General features: G+C 46.5%; 1 protein-coding gene across 7 annotated transcripts in view; it reads left to right on the top strand.

The window, feature by feature from the left end:
• Positions 1-18,891, top strand: part of DBNL (drebrin like) — a 124,918-nt gene that overhangs the window by 36,237 nt on the left and 69,790 nt on the right. For 4 of the 7 annotated variants that reach the window (XM_085636138.1, XM_085636141.1, XM_085636137.1 and 1 more), the window contains exons 6-10: positions 351-428; positions 2,493-2,644; positions 16,809-16,863; positions 17,559-17,633; positions 18,738-18,843. In XM_085636138.1, coding sequence (XP_085492264.1) covers positions 351-428; positions 2,493-2,644; positions 16,809-16,863; positions 17,559-17,633; positions 18,738-18,843 — 466 coding nt within the window. The remainder of the gene's footprint in view (positions 1-350; positions 429-2,492; positions 2,645-16,808; positions 16,864-17,558; positions 17,634-18,737; positions 18,844-18,891) is intronic. The other 3 variants (XM_085636136.1, XM_085636140.1, XM_085636139.1) reach the window with 1 other exon arrangement.

Genomic DNA, 18,891 nt, shown 5'->3' with positions numbered 1-18,891 from the left:
TGTTTCACATTACATCTGGCGACATCTATGCTGTCAAGCATGACCTAAAAATAGTCTCTTCTTGAAAATATGAGAACGAAACGAAAGAGAAACTATTGAGATTTGAGGCGGTATACAAATCAGAAGAAATATATTTGTACATGTGGACATGAGGTGGTTTGATATCTCAGAAGTAATGAGGATTAAGTCACTGAGAATGCAGACTTTTTTTTTTTTTTAGCAGTGGCTGTGGTGTAGGGTAAGAAAATGTTACTGTGGGGATATGCTTTGTCTGGCTTCATCAGAATGCCCCTTGTCTGCTGTCTTGGACCTGTGTTGACTTCAACTGAATGTTGTATCTTCCCCTGCAGGGGTCGGTGTACCAGAAGACCAACGCAATGTCTGAAATTAAGCAAATCGGCAAAGATGGATTTTGGGCCAAAGCTCAGGTAAAATGACCCTATCAGTGGACAATTCTACATGCTGCTTCAGTAGATCTGTACCCTAACATTTCCCACATACACTGCCACCACAGTGGACTATGTTCTGATTCTCTGGGCCATTCGGCCATAGTTCGTTGTAAGATTCTGTATCATTCTTCCAAACTCAAGACCAAGAGGTAAGAGTCTGTTCCCCTGTGGCAAACACCTGAGACCGTGAGAACAAACTGCTTTCTGTCTCTGAGCTAATAGTCATCTAGTGGTATGTGTGATAGGCTGTGTATCCTTCTATCATCCCCAGAGCTAAATCAATCCTAGAGGTGCTCCCTGCCAGTCCCCAGGACCATACAGCAATAGAGGTTCCTGTACCAGACCCATGAATTATCAAGCTGTAGTGGTGGCAGGCACTGTTTCCTTAATCTTCAAGGAAAAACATGTGCTGGCTTGCCGTTCAGATTGGTATCCTGTGCCTCTCTTGCTAGTCTATCCAGTTGTTAACATGACAGTATCTGGATCAGTGGTTCCCAATCTTTTCTGTAATAAGTTACTTACATTCAATGAAAAACTTCCCAATCAACTAACGTTTTCAGTGTTGTAATAGTGACCACATCAGACAGGATTGCATTAATGGGTACTCTAGGTAAGATTACTAGCAGTGATCACTTCAGTTCATCAAGAATAGTTGCCAGCACTAATTTAATGCCTCTACTTGGGTAATACATAACAGGCCTAGCTGCAATATCCTTGGGGCCAACGTAATAATATTAGCAATTACTCTTCCCAATGCCACATGATTTATCACTGCAATATCCGCTTTAAATATATTTTGAAACCCCAAGCATTTGTCTTCAAACATCAGCCTATGAGCTCTAAAAATGCACACGATTTCGTCTTAAATACACGCTTTTCAGTTTTTGTATACATGCGTTAATTCAACCAAGCAAAAGCATCTAATTTAGTAGGCTGAGCTGCACACATGAGAGCTACTTGCAGGTAGCTGGCAAGCTATCAGTAGATCCTGAGCTACTTGTTGGAGAAGCCTTGTCTAGATCCTATGCCGTTGCCACTAATCTACCAGGCCCTAGAAGTCACAAGCTCTGTATCCCATGCCAATTTCTCGAGTCCGTCTATAGCTAGGTGTGAATAACGGTGGTAACCCATCCTGGTAGACCTTGAGGTTCAAGGATTTCTAGATGCTCCCCTACCATTTTTGGTCCAAGATTCCTGGAACGCACTCTGCCCCTCATGTTACACCACCTCTGTCATTCGCACTCTCCACATCTTATATAGATCTCCAATATTTACATCATGGCACACTCCCCTTTTATTTCAATCTCACAGAACTCCTCTCCCACTACTGGCCTAACAATGCTCTCACTGTCTCCTAGGTCGTTGTTTTACAGCATTGTTAACCCCAATCGCAGCACCATACCAATATCTCGTGACTTCTCTCTCCTGTTCTGGTTACTCTCTGAGAACTGTATGCCCAGCTGGTCTTTCTTATTTGGCACTTACTTTCCTCTGGCGACAATGTTTCCCTTGCAGTATTTTTCTTTTGTTGGCGTCTTTCCTCTATTCTTCTCCCCGTTGCAATATTACACTTCCACAAAGTCTTCCCGCCATGGTACTGGCTGTCAGACCCTACAGCAGCCCCTCCTCTCCTTCACTGCTGTCTCCTCTGCTGACCTTTCTGTCATTGTACTACCTTTCCATTGAGTCTTTGATTCTTCCCCCATCGTCTATCATTTCAAGGCAGGGATTACACTCTGTGTTTATTCTCATGGCGGAATATTTCCCCGTGGTCTTTATCCTCAGTACAATTTTTGAGATTTGAGAATTAGTCCCTCGTGGTAAGGTCTCCCTTAGAGTCATTCTCCAATGGTCTTGTTTTCCTCTGAATAGTTTCCCTCCTACCAGTATCTTACCCTCTCTCATAGTGTCCCCCGGCAGTAATAATTGTCATCTCTCAATTTATTCTCCTCTTTCCAAGGTCTTCCTCTCTGTGTTCTTCCCATCGTCCTATTCTCTACCTCTTTGGCCTGCCCTTCCCACACTCTCAATTCTCATTGATAGAAAGAGGAGGAGAACCGGCAGTTGGAGGAAAAACGAAGGCTGGAGGAGCAGCAGCGGAAATTGGAGCAGGAGCGCAAGGAGCGGGAGCAGCGAGAGGCTGAAGCACGTGAGCAACGGTTTAAGGCACATGCAACGCAGATCGATTCACAGAAGTAAGACCCATACTTGACTTGCAGATGGACGGGTAGGAGGCTAGGAATCTCAGATTACAATACTTTGGCTCAGTCACTCCCTGTTTAGTGAGCATATTGGACTTGGCCCTGGATTCTGCTGGCACACAGTGGAGTAACATTCTTTATTTTTTTCATCCACCAGGCAGATTTGTGCCTTTTGCAGTATTTCACCTTGTTTCTTGTGTAGTAAAGCATGTCACTACCATTTGCCATATGTCTCTGACCATTTAAAATTTGAAAAATTCCATAGGTTCGAGGCATGTGGGCTGCTGAATTCATATCTGTGCATAGATCGCCGCCTAGTGTTGGGTCCGGATGTTTGCACGTTGTTGTCCTGGAAGAGTCTTCGAAGTATCCTGAGATAGGTGACTTCTCCCCTGGACTACAGTGCGCATGGGCATCCTCTCCATCCTCAGATTGTTTTTTTCCGCCATTGGGTTCGGATGTGCTTATCTTGACTCAAGTTAGGAAAATCTAGTTTCAGGCCAAAAGGCCTTTAGTTTTCGACGGTACTGTTCCCGATCGGTATCGACAGTTTACAGGCTAGTTTCGAATTTTTAACAACTTTTCGGATCCCTTTAATCCGACCATCGACCGAACTTCGACGATGGAATCGACGACCCCATTCAAGCGGTGTCCTGTTTGCCACGCCAAATACCCCCATATCGACGTCCACCCAGTGTGTAACAAATGCCTCTCACCGGATCATGACGAATCGAAATGCATGGCCTGTGCCCGATTCCGATCCAAGAAGACTCTACGGAATCGACGAGCCGCGCGACTGGAAGCGCAGCAAGCGGCACCGGCCCCGACCAACATCTTCAGCACCGAGGACGAAGATGTCAAGCATGGAAAATACACCCTCCAGCCCCACTTCCGAACACGGTTCCCGATCGGAAGATGTCGATGAAGAGCTTTTTCACAGGGAAGAAGCCGACGATGAGGTAGGAGACTACGATGAGGCCTTAGGGGCCGAAGAAGGTAGCTCCGGTGAGGAGCAGGGCCTACCCGTCCAAATGGAGGATATCCCAGTGAGTCAGTCGACGGCTCCGGTCGAGGGATCGCCTTCGGGCCTTACCCAAGACCAATCCCGCAGTTCCTCGGCCCCGCCCTCTGGCCCGGCCACGGACATTCAGCGAGAGCCATTGTTACCTAAAAAGACTGGTTTCCCTACCACGAAACCGAAACCAATCATCGCACCGGTTCAACAGAAACCGAAAGTAAAACTGACACTGGTCGGCTCGAGGACCACCACACCTTCGACGCCAGCCAAACCCGTCGGCTCCGACCGCACCAAAAGGGACTTCGGTGCCGAACTCGCTGCAGCAGATGTCGGCGCCGACCCAAAAAGAAAATCCATCGGTACCGTCAAAGCGCCGAGGCCCCCGGCACCGAAGCAATCGGCACCATCCATCAAGGTGAAAATGGCCACTGCATCGCAATCCACCTCGAAGGCAGCGACTAAGGTACATTCATCGCCGTCGACGGCTACTACCCCTCCTCGGCTCGATGACCTGGTGTCTCCGAAGAAGTCCACACCTGCCTCTACAGAACCTCTCGGCGCCAAAGAACTGTCGGCGTTCCAGGTGCAACAAGTGGCAGCGTCCTTGCAACGCATCAGGGAAAAGGCAGCCCTCCAGACCTCCTCGGGCTCCGAACCGAAACGGGCACAGAAGGCACCTTCGGCACCGACCAATATCACCTTTGGTTTGCCGCCCCCCACGGCGCCGAAAATGTTCGAGATAAGAACCCGCGTTACCCAGACAAGGTCCCCATCTACCGAACACTCGACTACTGGGACATCGCCGTCACACTTCATCGACGCCGACACCGGCAGGCTTATGCTCCGAAAGCGGAAGATCACTTCAGGGCACGCTTTGGACTCTTATAGGATCCCGCTAAAACAAAAAATGCCGGCGGAATCGGAACCAGTTCTTTATGAACGCATCCACACCTCTTACACAAATCCATCATTCTCTCCAACGCATTCCGACACCGATGCAGTGGAGGACTACATGGGTGACGACGCCACCTACCCCGAAGACATGGACCCTGAGGGCCAGCAAGACCCTGATCAGGTCTGGGATGACCCCGCAGAGCCAGGTGCCGCTCTAGATACACAGGACACGCAACTTTATGGCGCAAAAACGTCCCCCACAGAGGACACTGCTGCATTCAACGCCCTCATTGAACGGGCCGCAGCCAATCATGGAGTGCAACTCCACTCAGACACTATCGAGGATGATTTCTTGGTGGACACTTTCGCATCCTCCGAAAGGACTGTAAAAACTCTGCCCATGTTAAAGGGTGTTCTTAAGCCAGCAAAGGACATTTTCAAAGAAACCACCAGAGCACGGGTAATAAACCCCAGGATCGAGAAGAAATAGAAACCCGCACCTGGGGACCCCACGTACATTAGGAGCCAGTTGCCTCTGGACTCCATTGTAGTTGCCAATGCTCGCAAACGGGCACACTCGCAGACAACTGGTGATGCTCCTCCCCCGGACAAAGAGTCCAAGGTTCTAGAGACCTCCGGCAAACGGATTGCAGCCCAGGCAGCAAACATATGGCGCATCGCCAATACACAGGCCCTCCTAACTCGCTACGACCGCTCACACTATGACACATTAGAGACCCTACTCCAACACCTGCCAGACGAGTACAAGGAGGCAGCGGAGCTCCTCATCAGGGAGGGACAACTGCTCACAAACGCATCCATCAAGTGTGCACTGGATGCTGCAGACACTGCTGCAAGGGCAATAAACACCAGCGTCATGCTACGCCGACACGCCTGGTTACGAATCTCCGGATTCAAACCTGAGGTCCAAAACAACATACTCAATCAGCCGGTCAACCCCGACTACTTATTTGGACCGGAGGTTGACACCACCTTAGAAAAGATAAAAAAAGACACGGACACTGCGAAATCAATGGGGGCTCTGCAGACGCAGACATTTCGTAGTGGCTCCTTTCGTCGCCCCGGAAATAGAGGTGCAGGTAGAGGACAGGGGGCACAGCAAACCTACAATAAAGGGGGCACACAGAGTTCCTACGATAAAAACACCCGAGGTGGATATCGTGGCTCCAGCACCAAGGGCAGAGGACGTGGTTACGGCAATACCAGGTCCTCCCCCAAGAACAAGCAGTGACGCCCCCTCCCTTCCCCCCGACCACATAGCACCTGTCGGGGGGTGACTCCAGCGGTTCCTGTCCACGTGGAATTCCATCACCACAGACAGGTGGGTCAAAGATGTTATCCAACACGGTTACTGTCTCGAATTAACCTCCACTCCACCCACCATACCGCCAAGGCACCGTCCTATGTCCTCAGAGCACTTAGCGCTATTACAGCAGGAATCGCTAAGTATGCTGCAAAAAGGCGCAATAGAGGTCGTGCCCGTACACCAGCAGGGAACAGGGGTGTACTCTCTGTACTTCTTAATACCAAAAAAGGACGGGTCGCTCAGACCTATCCTAGACCTGAGACCCCTCAACCACTACATTCTCTCAGAGCATTTTCACATGCTCACCCTGCAGCAGGTTCTCCCGCTCCTCAGACAGGGAGATTTCCTAGCCACGCTAGACCTCAAAGATGCGTATTTCCACATACCCATACACCCGTCACACAGAAAATATCTCAGGTTCACCATTCAGGGCCAGCACTATCAATTCAAAGTCCTCCCCTTCGGAGTGACAACAGCACCCAGAGTTTTCACAAAGTGCCTAGCTACCGTGGCTGCACATCTACGGAGGCAACACGTTCACGTCTCCCCTTACCTGGACGACTGGCTTGTTCAGGCAAAGTCAGCCCAGCAATGTGCCAGCCATATGTCCCGCACCATTCAGCTTCTTCACAGTCTGGGATTCTCACTAAATTACCCAAAATCACATCTCCAACCCGCACACGTACAACAGTACCTAGGTGCGACCATAGACACTCTGACAGCCACAGCTCAGCCAAATTTAGTGAGGATCAGCAGCATGCAAACGCTGATTTCCAAGTTCAAACCCCAACACTCACTTCCCGCGCGAGTGTTCATGCAGTTGATAGGCATGATGACCTCCTGCATTTTCATAGTCCCACACGCGAGACTACATATGCGCCCGCTTCAGGAGTGCTTAGCACGTCAATGGAATCAGGCTCACGGGCAATTAAAAGACCTAGTGTTGGTGAGCGGTCGGGCATACAACTCTCTGCATTGGTGGAATCCACAAAACCTTTGCAAGGGCCGACCGTTCCAAGAGCCTGTTCCACAAATAATACTGACAGCGGACGCGTCTCTCCAGGGATGGGGAGCTCATGTCCTCAATTACACAGTGCAGGGACTATGGACAACACAACAAAAGAAGATGCACATCAACCTTCTGGAACTGTTGGCAATCTTCCTAGCCATGAAGGCATTCAAAGTACATCTGTGCAACAAGGTCGTGTTGATCCGGACGGACAACATGACTGCCATGTACTACATACAGAAACAGGGAGGAACACACTCTCCACAGTTGTCTCATCTGGCTCAGAGCATGTGGAAGTGGGCCATTCAGAGGAACATATTCCTCATGGCGGAACACCTCCCAGGCAAGGACAACCAGATGGCGGATCTGCTCAGCAGACACAGCCACCAGATGCACGAGTGGGAGTTACACCCATCAGTACTCCAACCATACTTCCAGCAGTGGGGTCATCCAGAGATAGACCTATTCGCGACAAGCGAAAACGCAAAATGCCAAAGCTTTGCCGCCAGGTTCCCACATCCACAGTCGCAGGGCAATGCGATATGGATGAACTGGTCCGGCAGATTTGTGTACGCTTTTCCCCCAGCGCCATTGATACCGCTGGTGGCACGCAAACTGCGACAGCACTCAATGACACTCATCCTGGTTGCTCCAACATGGGCACGCCAGCCATGGTACACAACCTTTCCGTGGTGCCACATCAAAGGCTGCGGATCAAACCCGCGCTTTTGACGCAGAACCATGGAGAAATTCAGCACCCATATCCCCAACAGCTGAACCTGGCAATCTGGCTCCTGAAGTCCTAGAGTTTGGCTACCTAAACCTGCCACCTGACTGTATGGACATCATTAAGGAGGCCAGGAGACCCACTACCAGAGCTTGCTATGCAGCTAAATGGAAGAGGTTTGTCATTTATTGCAACAACAATGACATTAACCCGCTAGACGCATCCATTCAAAATATAATCTGTTACCTCTTACACCTATACCGATGCAATCTGGCATACACCTCAATACGTATCCATTTGACCGCAATAGCAGCCTATCTCCAGAACAGGCAGCACCTCTCTTTATTCAGAGTGCCTGCCATCAAAGCTTTCTTGGAGGGACTTAAACGAGTAATTCCCCCAAGACACCCACCAGCACCGGTGTGGAACCTCAACTTGGTCCTCACCCGACTGATGGGTCCACCCTTCGAACCTCTCCACTCATGTGAGATTCAATTCCTCACCTGGAAAGTAGCTTTCCTAGTGGCAATCACTTCGTTAAGAAGAGTTAGTGAACTCCAGGCACTAACCATTCAAGAGCCATTCATACAGGTTCACGCAAACCGGGTCGTACTACGTACCAACCCCAAATTTATGCCTAAAGTAATATCGCAGTTCCACATGAATCAAACTATTGAACTGCCTGTTTTCTTTCAAAATCCACAGAATGTAGCAGAAAGAATGCTCCATACACTAGATGTAAAGAGAGCCCTCCTATACTATATAGACAGAACTAAGGTCTTTAGGAAGACAAAACAACTTTTCGTTGCCTTTTCTCCACGGCACAAGGGCAACGCCATTTCCAAAGCAGGTATAGCCAGATGGATCGTTAAATGTATTCAAATTTGCTATCAAAAGGCTAAACGCACATTAACGATTCCCCCACGAGCCCACTCAACACGTAAGTTAGGGGCATCCATGGCTTTCCTGGGAAACATTCCTTTACAGGAAATATGTAGAGCAGCCACATGGTCCACCATACATACATTTACCAAACACTACTGTGTAGATGTACACTCAAAACAGCAGGCAGCTGTAGGACAGGCTGTTCTCAAAACTCTTTTTCAGACCGCTGCAGCTGGCACTGGTGGCCGCCGCTAATGGGAGGTACTGCTATGTATTCTATGCACAGATATGAATTCAGCAGCCCACATGCCTCGAACTCTATATGCTACTTACCAGTATGCATCTGTTCTTGGCATGTAGGGCTGCTGACATTCATATCGCCCACCCTCCTCCCCGGCGCCTGTAGCAGCTGCAGCTCTCAGAATTACTATATAGCATGGTCATCACTTTCTGTATCTACTCCATCACTGCCACAATGGCGAAAAACAATCGGAGGATGGAGAGGATGCCCATGCGCACTGTAGTCCAGGGGAGGAGTCACCTATCTCAGGATACTTCGAAGACTCTTCCAGGACAACAACGTGCAAACATCCGGACCCAACACTAGGCGGCGATCTATGCACAGATATGAATGTCAGCAGCCCTACATGCCAAGAACAGATGCATACTGGTAAGTAGCATATACAATCCTACGCATCCCGTACTGGACTGGTATAACACGTGTGATGGCACAGGTGGTGGGTGAGTGTCCCACTCGGCCCAAGGTGGCTCATCCTGGGGGTGACTGGAGAAACGACGTGGCCGCAGTGGGCCAAGACCTGGCTGGCCCTTGCGGGTGGGGTGGCCAAGAGAAATATTGCCCGAGCATGGGGAGCAGAGACAGCCCCTACCCTTACAGCCTGGAAAAGAGACCTGGACTGGTGTTGCGGGGCGGAGCAGGTCATCTACTAGAGGCAGGGCTGCCCTCGTAAAGGGGAAAAGATCTGGAGTGCATGGGCCAAATATAGAGAGCTTTGATGCGAGCCCTGTGAACTGATATGTGTTAATGTGAGAGACATGATGCTGTGGTTGCGGTGAGGGGAGTGTGGGTGTCTCATGGTGGGGATCACCAACAGGATACATTTTCAGAACTGTGAACTTGTCTCGGCTGTCTCTCCTTAAATGCCATCTGTATATGGGTGTTGAACTGCAGCCTGTTTATGTTTAAAAAAAAGACTTTAAAAAAGAAAAAAAAAAAAAAATTGTTCACATTTAAAATTAATCTTTATTATATAGAGGGGATCTTGATATCCCCAGTTTTTGCTTCAGTTTACAGAGTTCACTGAAGATGGGAGTAGCTCTAACAGAGTATCACGTTTTAGACTGTGTGGTTTCAAACTCAAAATGTTGCAGCGAACTGTCTATGTTCTGTTTTAGATACAGAATGAAAAATTTCCTAGCTATCGCAACAGAAAGTTTCAATTCTATTAAGGACTCGGAGGCGAGGATTATGCTATTCTTTCTCCACTTTGTTGAATAGCAGTGATTTGAAGTAAACAAAATATAAACTACTATTCCCATGAAACCTTGGGAATACCATAAAAAACATTGACAATAGAGTCCAACACTTAGATTGTCCATGCACCAATCAGCAGGCTCCAGCCGAGAGAAAGTCCCTTGTGACTGGCCCTTCCTCCTCTTTCGACGCGCGAGCTCAGCCACCATTGGCAATTCATGAGTCTTGTTTGCTTTCGTCCATCCCTACGAATAAAACAATAAGGATTAGCCCTAAAAGGAAAAATGAGCAAAATTCATTATAGAACATCTTGTGCGAACACCACAGATCAGAAATACTCAAAATATGTACTTACTCCACAACGAGGGTGGGAGAGTTCCAGATGTATGCGAACTCTGGGTGGGATAATCCTCACCTCCGAGTCCTTAACAGAATTGAAAGTTTCCGTTACGATAGCTAGGAAATTTTTCATCCTATGTCAGGACCAGAGGCGAGGATTATGCTAGTTTAAAGCGTACTCACCACTAAGCGTGTCATTTGTAGCACCGGTTTGAAGTAAAACAGTTTGAATGTGGAGTCTGAGGACCAATCTGCGGCATTGAGGATGTCCTCCAAACGAGCTCCCAACGAAAACGCCTTAAAAGCTATCGCTCCTCTGGTAGATTGGGCTCCAAACTTGCCTAGATCAATACCCGCTTCTTGCATCACCCAGCTCACCCACCTGGCAATCGTGGGGGAGGAAACACCTCTGTGGGGTTTCCACAGAGCGATAAGGAGTTGTCGCTCACCCGGGGCTACCACACATAACGTAGGGGAATCCGGGAAGGCCAGATACGAGATAGACCTTGTGCCACTTTTGGTCTGCATATGGATGTTGAAAGTAACTCCTGAGGGGGAAAAAATCATATCGGAAATATCCAGAGCCCGGACATCCGATACCCACCAACAGGAGATCAGGCAAAGGAGCATAGCTAACTTTAATGACAGCTCCATTCTGGAGAGGAATTTGTTTGGCTTCCATGATAGGAAAAGATGAAGTCCCTGGTTGACATCCCAGAGTGCTGAATATCTTGGCTCTTCAGGCAGAGACAACTGTATACCCCGTAAAAGGTGACAGACAAACGGATGCTCCCCCACAGGGGATCCATCCACCACAACCTGACCAGCCGAGATGGCAGATCTGAATGTATTGATGGACCTGTACGCCAAGCCTTCCTCTGCCAGAGAGGCACAAAAATTCAGAATGTGGGTCACATCTGCTGCCACGGGATCGAGACACCGTCGCATACACCAACGGGACCACCTCCTCCAGGTGGATTTGTAGCGTATAATTGTGCTGTCAGTCCAGGCCTTGGACATGAATTCCTGAGCCGCTCCCAAAAGGCCCGGGACCGCCCATCGTCCCCGGTAATCTGCCACGCCATGAGCACCAGAGACTCTTGTACAATGAGAGGATGAGACTAGTGAGCCGGGTTGAGAAGGAGAGTTGGAAATCAGGGGAGTAGGATTGGAGAATCCCAAGAAAGTTCCAGAAGAACCGGAAACCAAATGTACAATTTGCACATCAGGATGACCATCACCACATCCGCCACTTGCCTCTGACCTGGGCCGAGGCCCTGGTGGTCATTGCGAACGGGGGAAAAGCGTAACCCCGTTCGGATGCCAGTTCTGCGGGTACGCATCTGTGTTCTCCGCCAGCAGATCTGGCCTCGGACTGAAGAACCGAGGTAGCTGATGATCCAAGCGAGAGGCAAAAAGATCCACCGAAAAGGGTCCCCACATGCTCTGCAGGTCCGCAAACACTTCCGCATGTAGTTTTCGTAGGCTCACATCTCGGAAGTGGCGTGATTGGAAGTCGGCCTCTTGATTGTCCTGCCGGGCAAGTATTCTTCCGTGACCGAGATTTGGCGATATAAGCAGTATTGCCAAAATTTGGCTGCCAGGTCTGATAGGGCTTTGGAGCGGGTACCTCCCAGGTGGTTTATGTATCTTACTGCGTACACCTTGTCCATCTTAAGGAGGACGCAGGGTTGAATAGAGTCCTTGGTCCAGCATTGGATCGCAAAGGATCCTGCCAGCAGCTCTACGCAGTTTATATGTAAACATTGTTCTGGAGGAGACCACACCTCTCCCGTAGTAAAATCGCCACACCTTGGTCCCCAGCCTAGTCTGCTGGCATCGCACACTATGATGATGATGATATTCGGAGCGGTACCGAAAATTGCCCGACCGTTCCAGGCTTCCATATTGGCGAGCCACCAGGTGAGCTCCTCCCTGGCTTCTGGTGTTAGTCACATTCTTAAGATAAGCAAGGCCTCTGTGCAAGTGAGCAGCCTTCATCTGTTGAAGGGCTCGTTAATGCAATGGTCCTGGGAAAATGGCCTGGATTGACGAAGACAGGAGCCCCACAAAAAATAACTTTCCCAAAGTTTGCTATTCAGCAAAGTTCTAATCGTACATTTTCCGTAGGCTTTTCATTGCCTCTAGAATTCTTTCTGCAAAATTCCATGTCTTGCCAAAAATATTAGAAGCCATAACCACATTTATCATCTTTAGCAAAATGAGCCTGGCCAACTGTTTTGTTTTTAAACAAATTGACTAACCCGATTCCTGCTTTGATCTTTGTTGGGAAAGAGCAGGTGTCCTTTCTCCAAGGGCAGGCTGTTCTATATCAGTTGTTTAAGGTTGCTGTATGAATGGATGTGTGTATAGTGCAAATAAAATGTTTGCACCCAAAGCAGCACTCCTAATTTATACTTCACTTTCCTCTATATTGCCAATGAATACTTGAAGTAGTTATATGGGTGTGAACCATTATGTCATGTGATGCAACACCACAAAATGTCACTGGAGAAAGATCTGTGGTACTATACCCAGATAGAGCTACACACTGCCTTGCATAAGACTAATAAATAGTTTAATGGACATATTGAAATTGCTTTCTCAGTCTGTGTGCGACAATTTACTTCCACTGCTAATGTCAAAACGTTCTTTATTGCTTAGTCTTCGCCAGTAGCTATTGTTTCAGCTCACACCACCACTTCATGAAACCCAGTGCAGTTTCTCCAGGAGTAGGTGTGCTCACTTTGAAACCTATAACAAAAGAAACCTTTATGATTGCCTCATATAATCTTATTAGCCACAATAAAATAGTCCGTCGTGGTGGGTTAACATTCATAGCATCAAATATATTTGTTCACATAGTTGACATTTTTTCCTCTATATTATGTATTTGCTATCTGACTATCGTATTATTACTACAACCCTAATCTAGCTAAAGCATGAACATGACTGAAATACAATGGAACACTGTATATGTGAGCTCTGATTTATGGAGATGAATAGCAGGTTACGCGGAAGGGGTTCTCTTATGTTATCCACCTGTTTGTTTCTATGTAGTTTTATTTCTTGCTGCAAATTTTCCTTTGATCCTGCTCCTTCAAAATATGGGAAACCTCATATTTTACAAAAATGTTTCACCAGCAGCGGTGCAATTCTATGGATTTCATCAAAGGGAAGCAGTCTTTCAAATTTCATACTTTTATTTTTCAAAATGTGTTCTTTTTTGTCCCTTTTGCTTAATCAATCTTTTCATAAGCCCTATGCTTTGCATTTATTTAATTTGTCTTGCTATTGCTTCTTTATAGCACTTCACAACTGTGTGTTTTCCTCCGGTCACATTTGTCATTTTTTTGAGTTGACATCTTATTCTTTCTAAATATGTTTTCAGATCTTTAAATTCTTGATCAAAGATGTAGATATACATCCTTTCTTATGTGGGTTGCCATTGTTTAAAATAGTCTTATCAGTTTTTCAATTGGATAAAATTGTCTCTGTATCCGCATTGGTTCTATGTAATCTGGACTTCATAAGAGGCTATTCTGTTAGTGCATAATAATGCTACATTTTATTTTCTCTTATTCATTAGCTAGTATTGATGGGTAAAAAAAATCACAAAACAAGGTGGAATTCTCCTCGGCACAGGATGGCAGTAGGTTTGCATAGGTGCATAATGGCCCTATGGGTAGCAGCGTTTACTGTGAGGCCTTCTGGTGTCTATAAAGAGGAAGAATTGGTCAGTACCAGAAATACATGATGGAGTCTGGTTGGTGACTGGGATACAGTGGGGGATCTGTTCTGTGGCAAGAACAAAAAGGTTGGTAGGGTAGGTCATAGAGAGGAATAAATTAAGAGTGGGAAAGGGATGATAGCATAGAAGCACCAGAAGGCATGATCACCTGAAGGCCCATGTCTGTGTCAGTGATGTAAGTACAGGGGTCTTGCAGTAAAACTATTACATGGGCTCTTGTGTTGGCCTAGGATGGTAGCATACGTTTGTGATGGCACAGAAGTAACCGAAGATCCATTGACAGGGTCTCGTAACAAATATACAGCACAGTCTGGCTAGTGATAGGATGTGGGCGTGACGGGCTATACATTGGTTGACACCAGTTTTGTGAAAAGCAGTGGCGGTAGCAGAGATACTGAGGCATGAGCGACAGTGAGCGGTGTGGAATGGCACTATGTTGGACATGGAGCTCTGAAGCTGCAGGAAGATGTTGTTAAATCCAGGGTTGCTGGATGGGTTCACAGAGATTGGTGGACGCATAGAGGATTTACTGCTGGTGGGGAATAGAGGACCTACTAGCAGCAGTGATATGTTGGGGGTGTGGGTCAGGAGGGAGAATCCTTGCTGGTTGCAGGGATATGGGGGGGGGGGCGAGTGCCCAAGGCCCAGATATTAGGCATAGTCCTCAACAAGAATATGGAAGCACTAGGTTAGTAGCAGTAAGATAATGTGAAAGGGGACTTAGAACCTAGTAGTTGCAAGTCCTGACTGGCATCCAGGGATGTGGAATTCCTATTGCCTGACTCCCAGGACATATTGTTTGGGGTCAAGGACAACACTTTTTCCTGTTTATTTGTCCATGGGACAGTTAGGCCCAACCCAGCAGCGCAAACCCTTTAGCACCATGTTATGAATCGGGGAAGGGCATCCTCTGCAGTTAAGGTAATATTTGTGTCCATATGTTAATGCTGTTTGAACTTTTATTTATGGTTCGTTAATACAAAGCCTTTATTATTAGGGTGAAGGCTCTAAGGAAATGTTTCAAGTTCAAACTTTACTACTGACTTTGGTTCCAGTATAAAAATGTGCACACATGTTCGCAAAGTTTAACAATATGAGGCTATGTATAATGCTTCCTGGATGCTCTATGGTTAGATGCAAATACATGCAAAAGCGTGAATGCAAGATTGATGTTTCTTTGCTTTCAAAATAAAATATTAATTTTAAAAAATGCAACTAGAAAAAAAAACGTTTTGCTAAACTGTGAAATTTTATGTATCATTTCTTTGAAGCATCATTTAGTAAAACGTGTTGATGCATGCCAGTATTTCCAAAAACTATTCATAATTGAAAAATCAGTGTAACTAGTTTCAACAAAATTATATGAAACAAGAAAATAAATGAGCATTGGCAAAGCCCAATAGGTATGACATTAGCGGGTCAGCCTTTTTGTTTTGTCATTGCGTGTCTTGTTTTGACATGGTTTTTGTAAAACTTTATTGTTGTGGGAGCTGCTGGGCCCTCATCATTACAACAAACATTGGGAAAAGCAAAAATATTTTTGGTCTCAAAAAACCCACTTTGCCCCTGTAGTCAGTTCGTGGCACTGAACAAAACTACTTTGCGTGTCTGTCTGTTCCTTGTGAAAGAGCAGAATGCGGTCACTCACAGGGAAGTCAGCCGGTAGATAGAGAGGGATAGAATTTTTATAAAAATAAAAGGTCTTGGTTAATGCCAGACTTAAATAGGGGCCCAGTTCTTAAAGAAAGTCACAAAAGTGCACCCATGGCATATGTCCTTGCATTAGTGCAGATTTACAGCGTTCATGAATTCACAAGAATTTAAAGATGTAGGTCAGGAAATTGTATTCCTAGAAAATATTTGTGAACTGCATTTTAGCACGAGCAAATGTGCATGTGTAGATTTGCTCATGCGAAAATCTGTTGAGCGGTAACAAGTTCACACTCCCACCAACCACTTTTTTCCCAACTCTGGAATAAGTTTTAATGCTGCCCTTGTCAGGAGTGAATTTCCACCCTTTCTCTGTATAGGAAAATATTAGCGATGAGCTGATGGAAACCCATAAAACATTCAAGTTAGTAGGTATGCATAGACTCAAAAGGGCATTCCAACCATGGGGAATTATTGCTTACCTCTACCTTCAACCCCAGTATGTAGATCTGTGGAAAGGTGGCAAAGTAAGGGAATTGCTAGTATTCAAGCCGTACTATGGTATGAGCTCTGGCATAATCAGAGAGGCTATTATCAGATCTCTTGCGTAATGAGATTGCTGCCATAATTTATCATCGCAGTTTGTCACCAAAGGTACAAGTAGGTTTTGTTACAGGGCACGTAGATTTATGAATCAACATGTCCCATGGACAAGTAGATAATTTATTAAATTCCACACCCCTAGGCATCTGTTTTGCAAAAGAACCCCATTAACAGCAGGGAAAGCAGGGGTGCACTATCTGTGACAAGGATGTGGGAGGGGAGAAAGTTGTGTTGAAATGCAGGGATTTAGAGGTTACTGACAGGTGCTGGTTGCGGAGGGAGAATCAGTGTTATGAAAGGGCATTTTTGCTGTTAGAGACAGAGATGGGAGGTGTTGCAGGGGCAGGAAATATAATTGGCAGCACAGATGGTTTGTGTGGGTTGTATGTGTCGGTGCCTGCACTACATGGCCACAAATATGTTCAGTCTTTTTAATTCATTTTTCTCCTTGGATTTGCAGGAAGCTCAAGCAGCAGCAGGAAGTGGTGAGCCGTGAAAAGGAGAAACAGCAGTGGGTAAGGCCAGGACCTGGCGCCACCTGTTTTAAAACGGTAGCTACCATGCTGCCTTCACATTCTAGGTTTTGGGAAGTCTCTTGAAAATATTAGGCGTCTGGTTTGTTCAATTTCATTGTGTGTTTTTGCTTAGTCTCAATAGATCTGTTACTTGCCTTCCAATACCCAACATAAATGCCCATTAGCCCTAGTAGGCGTAGGGGGGAAGCATGGCAGCAAGCAGCCTATTGTCTGATCTAATCCTTTAAGCAGCTAGTGCTGGCATAAAGTACTTGTGGAAAGAGTTGGATTAAATATTCATAGTGTCCGGTATCCATGTCCCTCATATGGTAACTTGTAAAGGGTGGACATTTACACTACAGCACATGGTGCAACGCAGAGAAATTGGTTTAGGAGAAACACAGAGAAGTGATTTTTGGGCAATATAGAGACGTGGTTTAAGGGCAACACAGATGAGTGTTTTGAGGTTAACACACCGCCTCATTGCTAACTCTCAGTTCTCCCCTAAGGTGTGACTGACCCTGACCCATAAATCTGTGAGATGTAGTTGCTCTTTTCGGATATCTCCACAATATCATGACTAATGTACATGATACCACCCATCGCTTGATTGTGAGATCACCCAGCCACTCGCCCTCACTTTCACTAGCCATAGCTTTGTGGTGTTTGAATCCACATCCCTGTGTGTGTTACAGAAGGAGCAGGAGACTGAGCACCAGGCAAAGATGCAGAAGGGACGGAAGAGGAGTGACTCTGTGGAGAAAGCCCAGGTATTGGTCCCTAATGGGAGGAGATGTATTGGCAGATGTTTGTGGGTCCTACTACTTGACTAGCAGGTCAGCATTGCGGTTTAGCTGGAGAGCTGTGTGGGCATCCCAGTACTAAAGTACCTGGGTGTCTTTTGATAGGATTGAAAGAGCAGTGTGTGGGTCATAGCCTTTGACTAGCAAATCAAAATTGCAATGCCACATTGGCAGAGCAGTATATGGCTTTCAGTACTATAATGGAGTGTTGCAGAATGGGATGTGATGCATTAGTAGATGTGGGCCAGTTGAAGAATTTGTCCATCTTGGAATCGGGTTGCCGCTTTGCTCCACTTTTTCTTCACGTCTTGCACTGCCTCTCTTGGCTACCTTTTATTACAAGGTGTTCCTTCTCTTCCACACAATATCTGGAGCTCATCCTTCTACTGTTTAGTCATATTTTCTGCATCTCTTTATCACCCTCCAAACACTTGTGCTTGATCACTCAGGAGGAGCTCCATGCTTCATGTACTGCATATGTTAATTTTCTATAGAACATTTCACTGTCCGGGCCAGTGGGAGTGTTTTTGCAAGCCCAGCCCTCCTTAGGTATATTATGCTAATGGCCGTTCTTTGAAGAATGCAGGACTTCTCCCTTACTAGAAATATTTTACTGCGAGACCCCTTTAAATAAAGATCCACCCTTCAAGAAAAGAGTGTGTGTGTGTGTCTGTGTGGCAGGAACTCCAAAGTTTTCTGCACAACCTGGTTTGGTGAGAGATTTATTTCAGTTAATTGGCAATTTGAGTCATGGAACCAGTCCAGCCCTTTGTGGTGTACGTAAAGAAAGAGTTCTACAACTCTGGAACTCATTAACTGCGAAGCCCTAGAATGCCTGTACATTCTCAAACAGCTCTCCACAATGAACAGTTTTGATATTCCAGTTTAAAAGTAGCCTGGGAATAATGTATACCTGTTACTGCTAATGAGTTCTTGGGACTTGTGTATTTGCCTGCGCTGTTGACCGGATCAAGAAACAACTAGAAGAATAAGGATAATATAGCTTTAACTGTGTTTTCATGATCTGTTTTTAACCCTCCTTAAAACCTTTCGATGTCCCATTTTCTTCAGGAGGCAGCATCACTTATATCGCAGAGATCAGCCAATCCGCGTGCCATCTTCCAGCAGAAGGAGCGTTCCATATCTTCTGAGACTGGCCCAACCAGTTCCCAGCCAGGTAGGGCATCCCCTCTTAGCAGCTGCTATCCAGTATGACACACAGGGA

Source organism: Triturus cristatus, chromosome 11 (assembly GCF_964204655.1).
Source record: "Triturus cristatus chromosome 11, aTriCri1.1, whole genome shotgun sequence".
NCBI lineage: Eukaryota > Metazoa > Chordata > Amphibia > Caudata > Salamandridae > Triturus > Triturus cristatus.
Note: the sequence above shows the minus strand (reverse complement) of the source record. Positions and strands in the feature narration are given on the sequence as shown.